The sequence below is a fragment of the Nothoprocta perdicaria genome, unplaced genomic scaffold (assembly GCF_003342845.1).
Source record: "Nothoprocta perdicaria isolate Ctin4 unplaced genomic scaffold, notPer1 scaffold_1, whole genome shotgun sequence".
In the NCBI taxonomy this organism is placed as follows: domain Eukaryota; kingdom Metazoa; phylum Chordata; class Aves; order Tinamiformes; family Tinamidae; genus Nothoprocta; species Nothoprocta perdicaria.
The window spans coordinates 6466399-6486259 of NW_020454093.1; the positions used below are offsets into that span (position 1 = coordinate 6466399).

A 19861-nucleotide genomic window follows, 5' to 3' on the forward strand; every position below is an offset into this window, starting at 1 on the left:
GCTCCGGCGCTGCCCGCGGCGCTCGCCCCTCTCGCGCGGTAAGGGAGGGGTCCGTGGGGATGGCGGCGGGGATTGGGGGCTCGCCGCAGGGCTCAGGGCATCACCGGGCGGGCCGGGGCGGCCGCGCCGCTTCCGCCGGCCGTGGCTGCGGGCGCCGCGGCCGCCGCTGCTCGGCGTGGGGGAAGCGGGGCTGGGAGACCCGTCCGCGTCGCCCGCCTCGCCCCCCGGCTGGGTACTGGCCGCTGCTGGAAATAAAATAAAAATAAACGAGTCGGAGCGGCTGGAGGGAGAGTAGGAGTGAAAGTTGGGGGGTCGACGTATCCCCCGAAGTTATGTAACTGCCAGCTGATGCTGAGTGCGGCGGGAGCGTGCGGCTGGCGACAAGTGCGCGCCGAGGTCGCCACGCTCCAGTTCTGCGCCCGGAGCGCGCGGGCCAAAGACAGGGCAGCCTCTGAGCCGCGTACTCGGAGCGGCTGGCAGCTCCTCACCTGGCTTTGGCACAAACAGGTGCCCCTGCTCCCCAGCGCGCTTGTCTGCCCGGTAAAAGCGAAGCCGTGTCTTCCAGCGAAGTGAACGGCTTCAATGGTGCTTGGGGAACTCTCGCTGAAAATCTGAGCAAATCTGTGCTCTTTTGCTGACATTTAAAGTAGGACATCCCAGGAGTTCCCTGAAACCCATCAAAGGTAATGGCTGCTCTGAAGTGTTGCTTTATTGGTGGAGGGCGTTTCATTGCGTTGTGGGCACTTCTAAGTGAGGTCAGTGGGAGGCCGGAATACGCTAGAAATCCAGACCTGGGCCCAAACACGTGTTCTGTCGTGTTCTAAAGCTTTTCCTCCTCTTTAATAATAGATCTAATTCTTTTTAAGACAGGGGTGAAATTCATCCGTTTCAAAATGTCATCCGTCAAACATTTGGTTTATGCTGTCATCCATTTCTTGAGAGAGCAGAGTCAGATGGATACTTTCACTCCGGATGAACAGGAGAGCTTGGAAGGTAGGTGGTAAAGGTGGTAATACATAGATGTGTCGGCGCTATACATATAGACATTAAAACGTGTTACATGCCCTGAAAGAAAGAAACTGGAATGGTTGGAACTACCCCCAAATGTTATCTGTGAATATGATCAAGATATTTCTATTTCTGAGATCATATATAAAGTCTGAAACTTCTCTCTCTCTTAAAAATATTAGGCAGCTGTAAAATTTGTACAACCTTATTTCCGAGCAACAGGTATCACATAAAGGTAGGAAATGCCAAAAATATAAACTATGAAAATGATTCAGATATATCTCCCCCGTTTTTTTTGCCAGATGATTCTTGTTTCGTTTTACTTTTATGTTTGGTTTCTTTCTGCCTTTTTATGTTTTGGCATCTGTGAACAAAACACAGAAGACCCTTCCTGTCAACAGCAATGTTGGCCAAGGAGAAGAGGGAAACAGTAAAAAATAAACAACTGTATGCAGATATTAAAACATTGGAAAAACTCCTGTTTTATACTTACAAGAATTCAGTGTAATTCATGAGGGGAAGCTAAGAGACTGTTAGAATAAGAAAAATAAATACCTTGCAGCATTTTTTCAAATGAATATTGATTGCAAAGGGGCAAAATAGTGAATATTTTCAGCACGGTATGGTGGAAGATATAGCCACAGAAAGAGAGACTTCTGTGTCTATTCTTGTGCCAACAGAATGGGTGAAGACACTCTTTCATCAACCTGTGTAATTTTGTAATGCCGATTTCCCTGGTTCCTAGAGACTTCTTGGGGACTCATAATCACAATGTGGAATTAAGCAAAAGAAGGAAACAAAGATTCCTAATTTCAAAATTGACTTTCATATCAAATGTTTGAAAGATTGTGCACTGTTTCAAGGAAGTAGCCTTTGGTTGTTTGGCCTCACAGCGGGAGGGATTGGAAGTTAAAGCCTAGGACCAGTAGTGCAATAAACAATATGCAGGCAGGTGACCACTGAGTTATGTGAAATGTGAAGAATGGAGAGTGGATCTTCCAGAAGCAAAGCAGCAAGTCCTGCTGCTCTGAAGTATACGCATTAAAAGATAAAACCAAAATCATCTTCTTTCCAGTGTCTATTGGTTTTACAGTGCAGTTGTTCTCTAATGTAAGCAAGAAAGAAGCACGTGTGGGATGCTGTTCAAAGGAAATTGCACAGATTTAGTTTTACATCACAATCTGGAATATTTGTACATATGAAAAGTGACAGTCAGTTATGAATTTAACCTATATCAGTATTTGATGATGTTTCTGCTCAGATGATGAAAAACAGCAGTGTTTTTACAAATCAAATGAAAGATGAAGTATATTCCTTTTGCTTTTATAAAACTGATAAACGTTGATGGGTTGTGATGTTAGCTAATTACTTGTCTCAGAACAGCTTTAGCCAATGATTGTACAAAAGAACCTATAATTTAAAGACAAAATCAACAAATTTCTGACCAGAAAGTGTGCTTAAATAGTGATGTAAAATTTAGCATTTTAATACAGATACAAATTCCTAAATTTAGAGCTTCATCCTGCCAAAAACTTGGTACCATATGCTCTGTGTTAGAGGATCAGAAGCAAGCATTTGAAATAATTGACTCATTTTAGCTCTGCAAAGTATCTTTACAGCATGTTGAATAACCATAGTTCAAATCCCACTCATTGAAGTGGTCAGTGCCAGATGGAGATACATAGGATAAAAGAATTTGACTGGTGTTATTTTCATCTTGATTTTTGTGAAAGGATAAAACACTGTATGATTGAATATCTCTGCCGAGAGGTAATTTAAATTGATACAGTTCCCCAAGAAACATGAACAAACCCCTAGAACATTACAAATTGAGACGCTATCAAAATTGAAGTCTGTGATGCATTTGAACCTTATTTATATTGATAACCTGCATTTTTGATGTATAAGATGATGTCAATCATGGGCTAAATTTCTTCTAGGAGTGTTATTGTACTTGCATGCTGAGCAAAAATACATTAATTTGAGAAAGCAGAGTTAACCACAAGGCAGGCTGGAGAAGTAATATATTCTCCTACAATCCAGGCTCTAGGATAGACATATAGTTCTCTGGTAGTTCATTTTCAACCCTTTTGTACAAATTAGCAAGTTTACTTTCATGCTACATTTAGTTTCATGCCTTAAATTTCAGGCAGTCTATTTAAATGGCAGTTGTTTCCCTTCCCTTTTTACAACTCATGTTTTTTTTATGTGTATGGTACCTATTGCTTCACAATCAAAGAAGAAACTCCTCACAAACTGCACAGGGGTGTGATTCTTTCTAGGTACTGATAAGAATTTCCCTAAGGCAGTATTTCCAGAACAGTGGGACGTACCTTTCAGACAAGGGATGCAGGTGGTTCTGGTGTTGGGGAAATTTTATGTGTAAGGTGAAGCAAGATGACATGGCTGGCAGACAAAGACAAATCTTCACTAACTTCCATGGGCCATAGTTTTACTGCAATACATGAAAACAGGGTAGCTACGGATCTTTTTAACAATCTGTAGCATGTAGTTTGAAAAAGATTGAGCTTTGGCCATGTTTTTATTTTTACGTGCATGTTAGCCAGTCATTACTGGGCTATAATAGTTCCAAGCTACTGATTTACCCCATAAGGGCTCTAAGTTTTATTATATGTGTGATGAGCTATAAGGAGTCAGTGTTCTATTTTTCAGTTAAAGGAGAAAAGTAGGAGTTCACTTTAATTATTTCATGGAAATGTCTAGCAGTAGTAATGATATATTCAGGATTACTTTGTTGAAGCAAAATTTAATCACAATTGCACTTTGCGAAAATCTCCTTAATGATAAAGAGTTGGTGCCACAGATTTAATGCCTTGAAAGAGAAAAAGGATGAGGATATATTTTAAATGTATACAAAACTTAAGATGAGGTGAGGCATTCAGGAAAGCAAATATCTCCAGGTGAAAATAAGTTTGAGGGAATGATTGGTAGATATATGATAGGCACTGCCTTCCTTCTTAAGCCTTCGAAGGAAAAAGGAGGTATCCAATTTCAGTGACTTTATGATAGAAGTACTATGAAGAAGTACTATTAATGTATATTTCATAATTCAAAATAATCAATGCTTACTTTACTATAATTAAATTTTCCTATATATCAGTTTAGAGCCAAGAGGCAAAAGACTTTGACCCAGGTCTGTCAGTGTTCTTAACTCAGTAATTTAGAGCCTGGCAAAATGATAAATTTTTAAACCTGTAGATCATAGGAGCAAATTATACGTAGACAGAAAATCTGTTTCATACTGGTCTTTTTCTATATTCTTTCTATTGTATGCAATCAAAGATTTTAAAAAAAAATCATCTAGGTTTTGCTATTTATTTTGAAAATGCACTTATTTTTGCCTTTCCAAAGAAAACAAGCCCCTGATATTTGAGTTTTTGTTAACTCTCAAAAATCTTATATTTCTAATTTTGGGTCAGCATTCAGGTTTATTATAATGCAAATAAATATTCAAATTATATATAATTCAAACTAAAATTCAACATACAGTTTTTAATGATACCTAATTTGAATTCAGGATTCCTAGTCCAGGTTATCTCTATTTCAGATTAAAAACTTCATCTGTGAAATAAAATGTAACATAAAATTGATTTTTCTGAATGCAAGCTGGGCTTTCTAAAGAGTCTTCTGCGCTACTTCACAGTTTTCAGTTTAGGTGATACCCCTTAATAAAAATATGCCTCTAGATTCTCCCATTAGAATAGCATTTTTCCTAAAATCTTAAGATATTAGAATTAACAATATATGTTTATATATATAAATATAATAGATATGCTCACATATTTTTACATAAAAGTTGACAAATGGCAGTTAAAACTTCTCTTGGACATTTGGGTCCACTTTTTTTCAGATGTGCTTATTTAAGAGAAGTAGTGAATGGTCTGGGAGGGCCACTTAATCCTTTAACAACACAACATGCAAGAGGATACTCCAAGTATATTTTTGTACTATAGAGGCTTGTGATTGATGAACCATTTTGTTAATAAAAATGGCTCCAAATTAATATATTTTATTTTGAAAAAGGGAAAAAGAGTAAGTACTTGTGTGTAATAATTTGCACTTATTCCCTACATTAAAGATGAGCCGTTTTGTGACAAATGACTTGCAGATTGGCTGTGGTTTTTGCAGGTGGAGTGTGTGGCACATGTGAAATTGTATATGGTGATGGTTTTTATGTACTCATACTCATATTTTTTATAATAAAATGGACAAATCAAATGACTGAGAAAATTGAAATGTCTTTTAACAGATTCAAGATGCTATGTATAGATTTTGTATAGCTTATGCTCTTATCTAGCAAATCAGCTCTATGGGGGGTCAGGTAGCTTCTGCTTATTTCAGGATGTGTGTTCCAAAGAGCTGCTCTTACTAGCTCACTACGGAAGTGAATCACAGCTTTATAAATAAATTAATGAAATTACACTGCTATTGAAAAACAGGTGACTGAGTTTTTTTTTTTTTTTTTTTTTTTCTCCTTTTCCCCCTCCTCTTTGGCAAGTCGCAATCCAATGCCTAGAGACTGTTTTTAAGATTAGCCTGGAAGATACTCATCTTGCACCTCCGCAGCATTTGATAGAGATGTTCGCAAACTCTTTTCACAAGGTAAGCATTGAATTTAGATTCTAGACTTATTCTGCCAATATGTGATAAGATTTCATATTGTATGCACAGCCTTGAAGTGCTATGTAGGTCAAAATTGTGGAAACTTTAGGAAAATATGGAAAAAAGTGAAATTACCATGGAAGCTAGCAGAATGAGAATTTTCTGAGATGGTGGGAGGAATTAATTTCAGTCAGGCAAGGACAATTCCATATAGAATATTGCTGAACAGTGGATGTCTCATTCTCACTTGAAGAATTTTATCCCTCAGTTACAGTTGAACATTTTGCCATTCCCAAGGTAACTGGGACAATTCTGGAAAGTGCTTGAGGTCATTCACAGTTTTCTGATGCTCATGATTCCCATGTGGAAATTGCTGAGTCATTTCATTTTTAAAAAGGAGTCATGAACCCTAATCTTAAAATGTGTTTTTTTAAAATGCAGACTAAAAAATTACATTATATAGGAGTGCCCAGTAGAGGAAGCACAGGAATCACAAGACAGCAAAGAAAAGAACAAAAAGTAAGAAAACCAACACTGCAGAAACAAATCATTTCTCTCTTCCCCTTGGATTGCTTAAAACATATGATGAGCTATAAGTTTCTTTAGTAGTGGAAAGAATGCTCTCTTTCTCTTTTAAGAATATGCTAGTCTTTCATGCTTACTTTACGTGATGGTTTATATAATGGCCTAACAATTCCTTGCAGGATGAAAGAAGTTTTTTAATATAATAAGGCCATATATTTGAATGACTCCCTCCCAACTTTTTCTTTTTTTTTTTAAATACACAGAATGACATGCTGCCTCTCTCAGATTCTTTACCAGAGGATATTGAAAAGGCTGACCAGCTGAAGGATGAAGGTTTGTAATTACTAAAGAAAAAAACATGTTACTCGCTTCTTGGCTCTTGGGGACATTATCACTATCCATAATAATCCAAAAATTTTAGTGTAACATCTGGAACAGCTGTAACAGTTTTTCCACACAAAAACTTAAACTTATATTCTTTGCTAACTGTCATATTATAAAATGGGTAAATGATATACTCTATCTAAGATTTAAGAAAATGTAATCTGTTCACTGTTTTGCTGCTTGTTGCTCAGGAGATTGCTAAAAACTAATAGATAATGCATGAGGTACTAATCAGCATTCCTGAGTAGCAGAAGCTTTAAAGAATGAGTAGAAGCTTTAAAGAATGAATATACTTGTTCATTATATTGTAACTTTTTCTGGTCTATGGACCAGAAACTCGGAGTTTTGATGGCTGCTTACGGAGAGAAATTCTACATCAGAATCATTTTAGGCAGTCTGTGCTATACATGCTCTTCATTGTCTTAATGACTAAACTATGTGAGAGCTGTATAGAAGTGGGGCTTATATGCTGCTTGGGTTTTAGTTTTGTTTAATGTGACTATGTTATGCTGGTAGCTGGGAGCAAGTTGTTGGGAGATGCGAGAAGATCAGATCAAAAGGGTTTTAACATCTAACCTACTGCAGTATGAGGTTTGCAGAAATGCATAGACTCCTGAATCTAAATTACAATGGGGGTGTCGTGATTGAATTCCTTTAGAGTCACTTCTCCACAAACTGGTCTTTGCTTAATAGCAGAAACTACCTCGCAAGTGTAAAATGGCAAGATGAGAAGGGGAAAGTTTGTGATAGACTGTGCTGTACAGAACAAACATGACTTTTATTTGCATTATATCCTCCCAATTCTATTTACAAGAATACATCTTGAAAAAGTGAAGTCATAGCTGTCTTATTGGATGTTATAGTGACTATTGTGCTTTCATACATAGCACTGTACCTTTTAAATGCTTAAGAGCTTTCTGTAATTTATTTCAGGTAACAATCACATGAAAGAAGAAAATTATGGTGCTGCAGTGGATTGCTATACTAGAGCTATAGAACTGGATCCAAACAATGCAGTCTATTACTGCAACAGGTAAAAACAAAACAATGCACCCCTTTCGCTCCTCAAACTTCATGAACATAATATTAAAGGTAAATTATGAAGTAGATTAAAATAACTTGAGACTAAAAATGCCTGCTGTTCAGGAACATATTAAATTTATAGCAGATCTATCTAAAGATAAGAATCTTTATCAGAAACACTCAAGATGAAGTTTTTGTTAGTTAGAATCTCTATAGTAAATTGTGATTCCAAGTCTATTGCAAGTAGGGGCCTTTCTTTTTGTCTAGTGTTCCAATGGATCATCCACCTTCTCTTTCTCTCACAATATTGATTTTTTCCCTTGAAAGAGTCACGAGTAAAGCATTTGGGAGACTTTCCAGTGTAGTTTAAGTATTCAGTACCTTTATGTAGGACCTGTTGAAAAAGCAACAAGACCATGTTATTTTAGTTTCATAGTGTAATCAGTTCTTCACCTTACTACCAATATGGGAACAGATGAAGTCTGGCAGAGCATGTTATCCCAAGAGCCAGGAGCATTCACATTCAGCTTCACTGTCCTGAAGGTCGGTATAGGAATATAGACAATATAGCCTGTGAGACCTCCTGGAAGTGACCTCTCTTTAGGCAGGCACTGTAGAGCCTTTCTGCTCTTTCTGGTGCGTCTGTTACCAGAAGGATTTATGAACTACAGTGCAGTTAATCTGGCCTTGTGGCACTGTATCTAGTGGATTTTTCTGTTCTCTGAGCTATGCTTCATCAAATTGTTTGCAACAGGTACAAGTGATGATTCAGTGTTTAGTGACAAGCATAGAGAGACAGAGAATTCACAGTTCATTAATATTACATGAAATATTCAGGACAGTTTAGAATGTAAATCATTATTTCCCTTAAGAAAACTAATCACGTAAGTGATTTTAGTTTTTAAATGGCTATATATGATTCCAAAATTTCCTAAAATCAGTAAAAGTTTCCTAATTAGATTGTGCTTATGCACCAAGTCTGTAATTGTCAAAAGAGAAGAAATACTTCATGGTTTGTGCAACATCATCATGTGCTAAATGAGTGAGGACTAAAATTCATCATAATGTCAGTGAGCACTGTATTGTATGTAAAAAGTTACTTAAAAGAAGGACACCCAGATTTTGGGGTTTTGAGTGTGATGCAGTGTCCAGATAAACGTAGACCTTGTTCTTTGGCTATTTAGGAATCAGTAGAGAGTTACTGTATTCAACAGTATTACTTTTTATTTATAGCAGCGAGAAGACGACAAAGCTGAGATCACTCTATGTTTTAACTGATCATATAAATTATCTGCCAACATGGATTAAACAGTTTCAATTCAAACAAATGCAAGACTAAACATTGTCTCTGATTTTATGCATACATCTTCCCTGACATCTGTGAAGCTGGACAGGTATTTGGAAGATAAATAGTCCTATTCAGAAGGGATTTTAATCAGTCAGACAAAATGTGCGATGCAGAGGGTATCATGAGAAAGAGGATGAAATACAATGATGATCTCAGTCATATTTAGCATCCCTAATAAAAGAGAAAAATATTTCATTAAGTATAAATGTCTTTGACAGTTAGTTGTGTGTCTCTAGTGTAGAGACACGATTATAATTCAGTAATTGAGACATTGCTAAGAAATGCTATCCTCTTTTAGCTGTAAGCATGAGTTGCCTCTAGGGAACAACCGTGTTCCTGTAACAGGAATCTGGCTTTCAGTAGAAAGTTGCTAGTTCCATTATTATCCAGAAGCGAGTTTCGGCGAGCAAATGGAACAGCTGTTATTCAAGGAAACTAGCAGTTCTGATGTTTCAGAAAGAGAAAAGAGCAGTGAAAAATGAGGACATCTTTTGAAAGTTATGAAATGGCAGTAAAAGTATACTTCTTGCTGGAGAAAGGGCCATCATATTAAATACCTCTGTTTTAATAATGATTTTATGTAAACATGCTACTATGTGAGAGTTTAAATTCTTATAACAGGTTTTGTAGTGTATTTTGTGCATAGTCATGTGCTGATTCTAAAACAGTTTCTTGGAATTACTTGTCCTTCGTGTCCTTAAAGGGGTGCCTGTGTTCTCCAAAGCTTGAGTCTAGCCATGTACTTAGGCACGTACTTAACTCAGGACACTTGTATCTCCCAGTGAATTAAGGAGAGCTTAGGCATTTTTTGTATAACAAATGAAAAGTCAGGAAAAATAAATTTTCTGTTGCTTTATGACAAAATTTTCTTCCTTTCCTCTCCACTTTCTTTCAGGGCTGCTGCTCAAAGTAAGCTCAACAAGTACAGTGAAGCAATAAAGGATTGTAAGAGAGCCATAGAAATAGATCCAAAATACAGCAAAGCATATGGGAGAATGGGGTAAGCTGATATAAATCTGAGTAGACACCGAGGACTAAGTGTAAATATTTTCTGAAATTGGTGGAGCTTAAATTCCCTTAAAATGATACTATGGGGGTATCAGCTTTAGGGGTTGTGGAGGCTGTTAATCTTAGCAATTTCATATGAATTTTAGCCAGTTTGCATTTTTTTTCTTTCGACTTACCAGCTTTGCAACCAACTTCTAGTTTAGGAGTCAGGAGTCTGGTTTTGGGTTTTTTTTTGTTGTTGTTGTTTTGCCTCCTACCTCATTATAGAGTAATGAGAATTCTACTGTTGGAATAGTGAGTCAAGTTTGTTCATAGTACTGATAAAAATAGGACTACAACTGGGGCTCCAAACAGGAGTAAAGCCTTAATTTTCCTGTGCAATGTCTGTTACTAAGCAGATTATTATTATTATTTTATAGTAAAACCATGTTATATCTCGTTAGTAGCTTCTCTAAATCACTTCTAAGAGATTAACAGTATTATCCCTTTAAGCAGTGGGTCTCATTAAGTGCTATCTCAAATGATAATGCCAGAAATATACTCCTAAGTTGAAAATCTACTTGAGTGAAGGGCTATTCTGTTTCAATTCATGCTTGCATTTTCAATAGCTTTGCATTTTCAATAATGAAAGATTGTGAGAGTCTGGACTGAGCAGTGCCTTAGACTTTTGGCTCTTGAGGTTATTCCTATACCAGTAAATTAAAAAATGCTTGGGATTGTTCTTGATCAGCTGGCACCAAGTGGTCCATGTTCATTTTATTCAGTTTTGCCAGTTTGCATTATTGAGTGGCTGAATTCAAAGTGCCTATTGCTGAATTGCATTGGCCTGTGTTAACTTCTGAACCATGTTCCAGAATTGCTGGGATAATGCTAGTTGGCCTGGGACAAAACAGTGCCAGGGGCCATTTTCCTAAGAGTTAAAATAATGGAATTCTGTTACCTGAAAATCTTCCCTCATGGAGTTTATTTTACTAGTAGCGATGTAACCTGGGTGGCTTTTGAGATGGTGGAACCCTAGTTAGTTGTTTCTAACAACTCTTTGCTTTTGCTGTGTGGAGACGTGATAGAGAGAAACCCAGGCTGATTTAATTGGAAATTGGAGGTTATTTTGGAGTTTGGATATAAGACCTGTGTGCTTTTTGATGGTGTAAGTGGGATCATTTGTAGGGGATCCAGTCTATCTTGTTTGATAGGCTGATAAATTTTTGTTAGATAGGGGATATATTTTGCACTGCAGGCTATTGCTTAACTCGGTAGATGGAGATAATAATATAACTTGCACAAGCTGAATGAGGAAACAGTGCCTGTTTAGTAATATCTGAAAAGAAACAAGTGCAGAAGCCACCATCTCAACAAAAAGTGCTGTGAGAAGGTTATGTTTACCTCTTGCATTACACAGGTGTTTCAGTTTGTCTGAGGGTTTGAGAGAAGCTCTGTAAGTGCTCCTAGAAAAGCAGAGGTGTCACAGAAGTCACAGAGATGGGAGACATGCAGGCAGTTCAGAACATGCCTCCACCATGAGTAGGGAGAGCTGGGAGCTGGGCCTGGAACTGTGAGCAAGAAAACTGCTGTCTCTGTTGTGACTTGGGCTGTGCTCCAAGAAGCCGGATTTTACTTACTTTCTTTTGAAATAAGCATAACTGCATCTCAGGAATACCTGACTATATTTCTCTCTGATCAGAAACAATTATTTTGTGAAATTCATGAGCCAAAAGAGAGAATGTTGTTGGAAAGCAACTATGTTAAGGGAGAAAACATGCAAGTTGCATGGGTTCCTTCAGGAGTGCAGTGAGTTTTAAGCTATTATTGATGTATTTCAGTGGCAGCGTTTGTGATCATTGAAGGCGACGGCTGGGACTGATGCTGGTGACGCAGGAGCTTTCTTGCCTGGGACAGAGGCTAAGGGCAGTTGGCCGGCACCAGCGCAGGGTTCTCACCCTGCTCCCTGGAGCTCAGAGCTGGGGGGACCGGAGTGCTGAGCAGCTCTGTGTAGGATGTGCAGGATGCCCACAGCGTGGGGAAAAGAGGGGCAGAGCTCTGCAGTCTGTCTGAACTGAACATACAGCAGAAGAAAGAACTGGAACTGCAAGCAGATGAGCTTCTGGAATAGCTCAAGGGAAGATAATGTTTTAAATGTGGTACATAATCAAATTTTAAAACCAGTATTTTTTCAAAAATAGTAGATAATCCATCTTGTGCTTTCTTGAGCTGCGGGGGAAAAATCTTTTTTTGAACCATTAAGCAGCTTTCCTTGGCACAAGGGTTCCTTGCAGAGGCTTAGGGATGATGATACTGTCCCATATAACCATTAGGCAAGCTATGGAGTCTTGCTCTGACTCTAAGACAAAAGGTTGGCAGGCAGAAACTTGTGGTTTCAGGATTTGCCTCCTTGAAGCCACAGAGCTAACGGGAAGAGCATCCTTCACCTTGCTTAGCAGTGTGTCCTTCTGAACGATTTCTCGGATCAGAGTAATGGGAGGAAATGCTTGGAGGAATTCGGAGCTCATGTGAATGGTCAGAATGTGTTGGGTCTGGCTTGTGCATCCAGACTAGCTCAGGATGCACCCAAGTGTTTTAACGAATCCCACGTGTTTGTGAAACGGACACTGCAAGATGAGGCCTTCAGGGAGCCTCTGCTCTGCAGAAATGAAAGCTTCAGTAAGCAGGAGGAGTACGACAGCAAGGCTCACTTCAACTTGGTGCTGAAGGCCTGAATTAGTTGTGAGACCGTGTTTTACTTGAGGCAGAACATGTCAGTATCACTGTCTTTTGGTGCTGACTTACGTTCCAACCTGGGTTGGTTTTTTTTTGGTTTTTTTTTCTTTCACATTAGGTTGGCTCTGACCTCAGTGAATAAATATGAAGAAGCAATTACCAGTTACCAAAAAGCACTCGATCTTGATCCAGAAAATGACTCTTACAAGTCAAATTTGAAAATAGCAGAACAGAAGCTAAGAGATGTGTCCAGTCCTGTAAGTTAGCTCTGCATCTGTTTATTTACAGTGGTTACAGCTTTCAGGGATTTTGTAGGCAAGTTAATTTTCAAATTTGTTTTTAGACTGGAACCGGACTGAGTTTTGACATGGCAAGCCTGATAAACAATCCTGCCTTCATTAGTATGGTGAGTATATTTTAAGCTTTGCATTGTATTATTTTTACAACTGAATATTTGACAACTGGTTCAAGAAGACAAGTGATTCAAATGCTTGCACTTGTTTCATTATTCTGTATTTAAACTTTTCTAAGTGACTTTACACTGACACTAAAAAGTGAAACTTACATTTCCTCTAATGCTTGTGTGATCTCCAGTCAGTTCTATTGTACTTATGATCAAAAATACGTATAGAACATTTCAACCAGTGCTTCAGCATGCGAAAGCTCCACATGAGAGATGTGGTTTAAGGCTGCATTCTAGATCACAGAGATGGGAAGCAGGGAAGAAGCGGCAAGCGAGTCCTGCAGTGGCATTAGGGATTGAGGAGCACTGAACTCCACCTGCCACTTTGCTGCCATGTGGCTTATTTAGTCAGTCTGCATCTGTCTAGAGTCAAAAATAGATTTTTCCATATGAAGCTAACTCTGGGGCAGGAATATTATCTATCCTTTCAGAAGATGTGTGGCAAAGAAAGTAGAGCAGAGGTTATTCAGACAGGAATGAATGTGGTGGGGTTTTTGCTGCGTTGGTTTTTATTTATTTATTTATTTTTTTTATTGACCTACTTTTTGACCCTGATAAAATTACTTGTGGCCACCACTTGGTGCCTAAACCTATTTGTTTCCAATGCTGGAGAGAATAAAAAGCTGAATTTGGTGTTTTATATTCAGCTGTAGACTAGCTGTAGATTTGTGTTACCATAAAACTTCTGATAAAAATAAAATTTCTGATATATATTTATTTATTTATTTCCCCCCTCAGGATCGTTTGTCTCTATGCATCTAAGTTTAGCTTATAATTTGTAACAAAAGATAGGATACAGTTGTGTGTTTTGCTTTTCTTTCCCCATCTTCCTCAATAATACCTAAGTAATAAATATATTATAATTTCAGCTGTGTGTTGTCTATTCTAGGCAGCAAGCCTAATGCAGAATCCTCAAGTTCAACAACTGTAAGTATTAATACAGATTATCATTGAAACAAATTTCTGCAGGGGGTTGAATTAACAGAGAAAAAGCGGATAGTGTCGTTATTCTGGAAATGGACTTGTGTGTGTTGTTAAACTCCTGCAGCTTCTTCCTCTGGCACCTCATTTCCTCCTGGCAATTTGTTGTTTACTGTCAGGGTCCCCAGCTACCCCAGTGACAACCTCATGCTCTCCATTGCAGGATGTCTGGGATGATGTCAAATGCCATCGGTGGCCCAGCCGCGGGTGTTGGTGGCCTCTCAGATTTGTCCAGCCTCATCCACGCGTAAGTGTTTTGAATCACATACTTTTAAGTACGATTTTAGAAGCAGTATTTTACACCACCTATTTAGAAGACTAGGTATCAAAGCAGATACAATGGGGAGAGCCCACAGTATATGTTTGATGATTATTATAAAAACTGAGAAGTCAAAGGTCAACTTACTGCTCCTCTGTTTCCTTGCTTCATGCACTTGCCTATGGCAGAACTGTGTGCTCGGTTTCACCTTCCAGATTTGATGCACAGTTTACTTTCTAAATGCCATTTACTAAAAATGCTACTTTAAGCCTTTATGTGCTTCTACATCTTGCTTTCGAATTGCACTGATCAAAGCACAGTAGTATCCCAGATACTCTTGTGAAAAGCTACAAATTAGTGAGCAGGGGATGCAACACATTCCCCAGCTCCTGCCTGCCTGCCAGGGCTCTGGCATCCTACCCTGAGGGTGGGAGTGCTGCTCCTCCAGGGAACTCGCTATCTAATAAGGAGGGAAGTGGCTTTTACAAAAGCCAAGACCCAGCTCATTTAGAATCTGATAATGATAATCCATCTGCAACACAGCGTACAAAAACATGTGTAATTTGCTTATATGGCAAGTTCTCCTGACTGGTCTTCAGTTTCACTTTATTCCAGAGTTCTAGCCTGTTTCAAACCATGTTTTAAGTTTTGCCCCTCCAGGGATGTAGTAATTTATAGCATGCACTATGAGAAGGAGCCCACCCTCTCCAAACAGAGGACTCTTTTGACAAAATCTTCTGCTCTGCGTTTCCCCAAAGACGGTGGCTTTCCTTCAACCTGCGCTGAGTTTCAAAGCTGTCTTGGTAACCTCTGCTGCCTCAGCAAATGCAGAAGTTGCAGAGGGTCCCATGCCAGGCTAGCCAGGGAGTAATGGATTCTACTTGCCTGCTTTTCCTAATAAACTAGTGTCTTGCTTATTTTTCACATAGACTTAATCTCACCTACTCATTTTATTCTAAGATGCAATTGTTGAAGGTGGATCAGCCCTGAATGCCATGCAGTCTGAGACGTGCAGGTGGACTGCTTTTTACTCGGGACCATCTGCCACAAGCACTTGCTGGCAGCAGGAACTGTACCTCTGCCAAAGCTTATAAAAGGTTGCCCTTCAGGTTCAGGGGACTTTACCTTAAACAAATACAATAAATTTCAAGAGGCCCTTGAAAATAAACTCAAGCAGTTTTGCTACTGTTAGTCTAAGCAAATAGGTAAAAACTTCTTCCTCAGTGTTATCAACTAGAAGTTGTAGTTCGAAGGAATGAAGACCATACGATGACCTTATTTGACTAAATAAAGCCCAAATACCACAAATGTCAACTTAGTATATAGTATTAATTTTTAGTCTTAGCTTTCTTGTAGTGCAGCTTTCAGTTGTATCAGGATATCATGTTTTCTTACAAATTCTGCTTGTCATTTTTTTCACATGTTCTTTTACATAAAACTGTTCAACACAGGGGGCAGCAGTTTGCACAGCAGATACAGCAGCAGAATCCTGAGCTCATAGAGCAACTGAGAAATCACGTGCGGAGCAGATCGTTCAGCGGCAGCACTGAGGAGCATTCCTGACTTAAAGGAGCCCTATAAATTGGCACGGTATATAACCCCCAAATGCATACCATAGTTAGTAGCAAAAGCACCATTGTAACTCTTCTGCTTGAATAGAAGACAGAAAATTCTTTGTGTGTGTTCTGCAAACAAGAATAAATCTGTTAAACAGATCTCTTGCACATAACTTGGAACATACTGTTGATGTATAGTTACTCCTCTGAAAATTAACACTACATAGACCGAGCGGTTTGTTAAATCCCAGCATACATGTCATTTTCAGTGTGTGCATTAGAGTGAGCTCTGGGGTGTCTGAGTGAAGGACTTGTGTGGTGGACTGATAAGCTTGCATAATAGCTTAATTCTAAGATCCTAGTGTGAAAAGCATATTATGCTGATAGCAAAAAAATTTATGACTGTATTCCCTGCCAAATGTGCTATTGAAACAATAATTGGCCCTCTAATGTACATCTCATATGCCTGATGTAAACACGTGTAAATCAGTGTTGGAGCATTGAGTGTAAAAGCTAATGCTTGGAGAGCTGCTGTGGTGGGGCTGAAAGCAGCAACATGAAACACTTTCCAGCTTCATTTGGCAGCAGGAGGGAGACGATTGCAGTGAGGGGAGCACCACAAACTGTGCAGAGAGGATAGTGATCTCAAGGAGGATGATGCCCGGAACCCAGAAGGGCACTGGCTGGGAGCAGGGCAGTGCTGAGCAGTTCTCCTTCCTGCTGCTGGGCGCACGGTGGCCCTGGGGGCCTTTGACACAGGCAGCACAAACTGCTGTGTTCTGTAGGGATGCAGGGCTTCACCTCAGCTTGCAACCCTTAACTGTAACGAGCTAAAACTGGTCCCGTGACTGGACAAATAATTAGTACTGATAATTTATCCAAAAACTGCTGTAGAAGGAATGCATCTCTGTATAATCTCATGCAGTAAATCACTGACTTCAATTAACAATATAAGGTTTCATTATACACATGTATCCCAAGTGATGGTTACATGGCCAAGTTAAAGCTTTTCCAGTCTTGGGTATTTCTATTTCCACCCTGGCTTTTCTTGCTTGCCTATTCGTAATCTTTCAGATCCTACTACTTTTCTGCATTTTATTTCATTACCTGTTTTTACTCGCTGTGCCAGTTGCTTTCCGCTGCAAGGTACGTTTGTTTCTCCTTCAAGGAAACTCCAACCATGCACAATTCAGGTTTTGTGCATCCAAACCTCCTCTGAGGAGCCTGCCTTGGCTTCCAAGACCAAGGGACCTCTGCTGGCAGAGCAGCGGGAGGGAAGTACAGGCAGCAGAGACTCCCAAGGGGAGAAATACACAGGAACCCCAGGTCCCTGGGCATTTTTATCTGATTCATCTTGCAGTCAAATCAAGAGCATGGGAGCAAATGGAGAATTCAGTGTGTCAGGTCCTTGACTCTAATAGATGCTAGTTGTTGTAGCTATTGTAGGAGTCTGCAGCTATTAGAACAGGAAGAAGAGGGAACTGGATCCAGGGGAAAAATGAGAAAAGCAGGTGCTCCATAATATCTGTTGAATAAAGATTTAAATCTTAATGAAATTAATTAACTCTAAAACATTTCATCCAATAGTTTGCATAAACTATTCAATTCTCTTTAAAATGCTGCTTTTTAACTCTTTAGAAGTCTCAGCTGCCACATTTCTGATGGTATAGAAATGGTTATGTAAAAATCAAATGCCTTTCTAGGTAACTTCTGACTTCACGTATCATGTACAGAGAATCCCTAAACCTAGTCCTTTTTTAAAGGCAGTTCAGGCCTGCGATCTCTTCAAGGTAACTGCTACCTAAAAAAATAATTGAGTTGCACTCATTGGGCGGAATACCCTATAGTAAAAATGGTTCCTGAGTTATAAGGATTATAAAGGTTATAACCACTGCTCTCTAAAACAGCGTGGAGGAGTGTCGTGACAGCAAGGAGCAGCATCACCCCAGGCACATGCACTTTGTTACAGTCCATTTTTTCTTCTTACTTCTCCCTTTTCCACTGCTTTAAGTGAACTCAGACTTAGATAAGGGGACCCGGTGAGCGCAGGGCAGCGCAGCTGGCGCTTACGCCGTCCCCCTGAGCTCGCCCCTGCTTTCCTCACGTGGTCCTCGTGCACGTGGTCAGCTTGCGCTGTCACAGCAGCAGCCCTGTGGAGAAACCCCTTGGTAGGTGCTTAAGAATTGGAGAAGTGGTGTAGTTAATAACAGCTGTGGCTAAAGGTGGTTCTGTCTTTGGTAAACACACTTTTTCCTCCTTGATTTTTGTTGTTAATATTATATACAACAGCCCTGTTAGCTTACTGGAGTTATGGGAGAAGTGTCCACAAGGAAAGATTAACTATGCAGCAAAGCATGCTTGAGATCATCTTTATAAAATGGTAATTTCCATTTCACCTACTGTAATAATGTCAACTTAACATTTTGCTCCAGTACAGATTATAGGTAACCAGAATATTTACCCCCACTTTGGTGACACTGCCTAACCCTTAAGGAAGGGCTGCAACTGACCCAGTACCTGACTTGTAAACATCCTGTTTTCTGTATAGGGACAGAAAGGGCTTTATATCCTGAATAGTAATAACAAATAAATAAGAAAAACTAGTGACAGTAGCTGTCGTTCCAGGCGTTCCCAGCTGAAGCAAGGCACAGAGGGCCCCTTTATGCTCTAATCCTGTTGGCCTTGAATCAGTCAGTCTGTTTCACCAAGTCAGGGAGTATTGCTTCGCCACAGGGCAAGGAAGGAACTTCCTCCTGTGTAGTAACTGCCCCTTACTTTGCACTAGTGGTTTTCAGGGTGGTAGATCAAGTAATAAACACCAATCAAAGTAAAGACGGTTTTTATTTGTGGCCACTTGCGGTTCATCATTTAACTGAAAAAATGAGCATTTAAACCTTTTTGTACTGTTACTGTTCCATCAGCAAATGAGTATGAGAATTGTTTAGAGAAGAAAATGTTTTGCACTCATGAATTGTCAACTCCTGTAACAAGCTTGCATGGAAATATACCCTTCTAACTGTATCTAATCAGAAAAACATTGATTAAATATTCAGTATAGAAGTGTTTCAGCTGTACTTTGGGTTTTGTAATAATTAAAAAGCTAACTTCTCCATAGTCAAGGCTGCAGTTGGTTTTGTTTACAAAAACCTTTGTTAACTGTAATTAATTGTTTTAATTTTTACATAGTAGTTTGCCTGAATACATCACCCATACAGGCAAATTCTTGCTCAGGATGAAACTTCCGAAGGAAACTTCCTGCACTGCTCGAGGGCTACACAGAGCCATAAGTCGTCCTGGGCAAAGGCAGTTTGCCTGCCCTTTCTGTCTCTCCTACCTCTTTCTACCCCGTGGTTCTCTCTCCTTTAACTTGTGTCATTTACCTTGGAAACAGATTATAAATAAAGTTATTTACATTTTTTTTTGCGTGGATAGTTGTTTTTTTTGCTCTCTTCTAGCCTCTTCGCATATCTAGAAACAGCTTTTCAAGATTTAACAGGTTTGTATCATCTTTTAAATACCGTCTATGCATTTTATTAGATATGAAGGGCATGTTCTGGATTTCTTGTTTCCTATGGGCACCTATCCATCCAATTTTTATTTATCCAGTACTTTTTAAATAGGCTCAGCACTTAATTTTCCCTGATTAAAAAATATCTTTAAACTCTTCCAAAGTTAAGGATGCTAAAGTAACTAAAGGAAGGGTGCTAACTAAGTGCATTTCAGTGCTCAGATAATGCTCAGTTCCTCCCAGCTGGCTGCATGGCTCGCACGGAGCACCTGCCTCGTGCCCTGCGCCCAGCTTTGCTGGCCCAGCCCCTCGCCAGCCCCTGCACCTTCCATGGAGTTGGGTGATTCAAGCAGCTCTCAGTGAGTAACAAAAGCACCAAAGGCTGCATTTGCAGGTGAGCAACTTCCCCATGAGAGGCTATACGACAGTATCGTTTGTCAGAGCTGCTCTTTTTTCAAAG

General features: G+C 39.4%; 1 protein-coding gene across 2 annotated transcripts; it reads left to right on the forward strand.

Moving 5' to 3' along the window:
* Nucleotides 1-599: 599 nt before the first annotated feature.
* On the forward strand, nucleotides 600-18668 carry SGTB (small glutamine rich tetratricopeptide repeat containing beta). 2 transcript variants are annotated; one of them, XM_026036922.1, is made up of 11 exons: nucleotides 600-683; nucleotides 867-993; nucleotides 5528-5631; nucleotides 6420-6489; nucleotides 7474-7573; nucleotides 9807-9911; nucleotides 12753-12891; nucleotides 12978-13040; nucleotides 13987-14024; nucleotides 14242-14325; nucleotides 15789-18668. In XM_026036922.1, the coding sequence occupies exons 2-11, from the start codon at nucleotides 894-896 to the stop codon at nucleotides 15898-15900; spliced, it is 915 nt and encodes a 304-aa protein (XP_025892707.1). In that variant the 5' UTR covers nucleotides 600-683; nucleotides 867-893; the 3' UTR covers nucleotides 15901-18668. The 2 variants fall into 2 exon arrangements, with proteins under 2 accessions (XP_025892707.1, XP_025892714.1); XM_026036929.1 differs by having other exon boundaries at nucleotides 602-683; nucleotides 871-993.
* Nucleotides 18669-19861: the final 1193 nt, after the last annotated feature.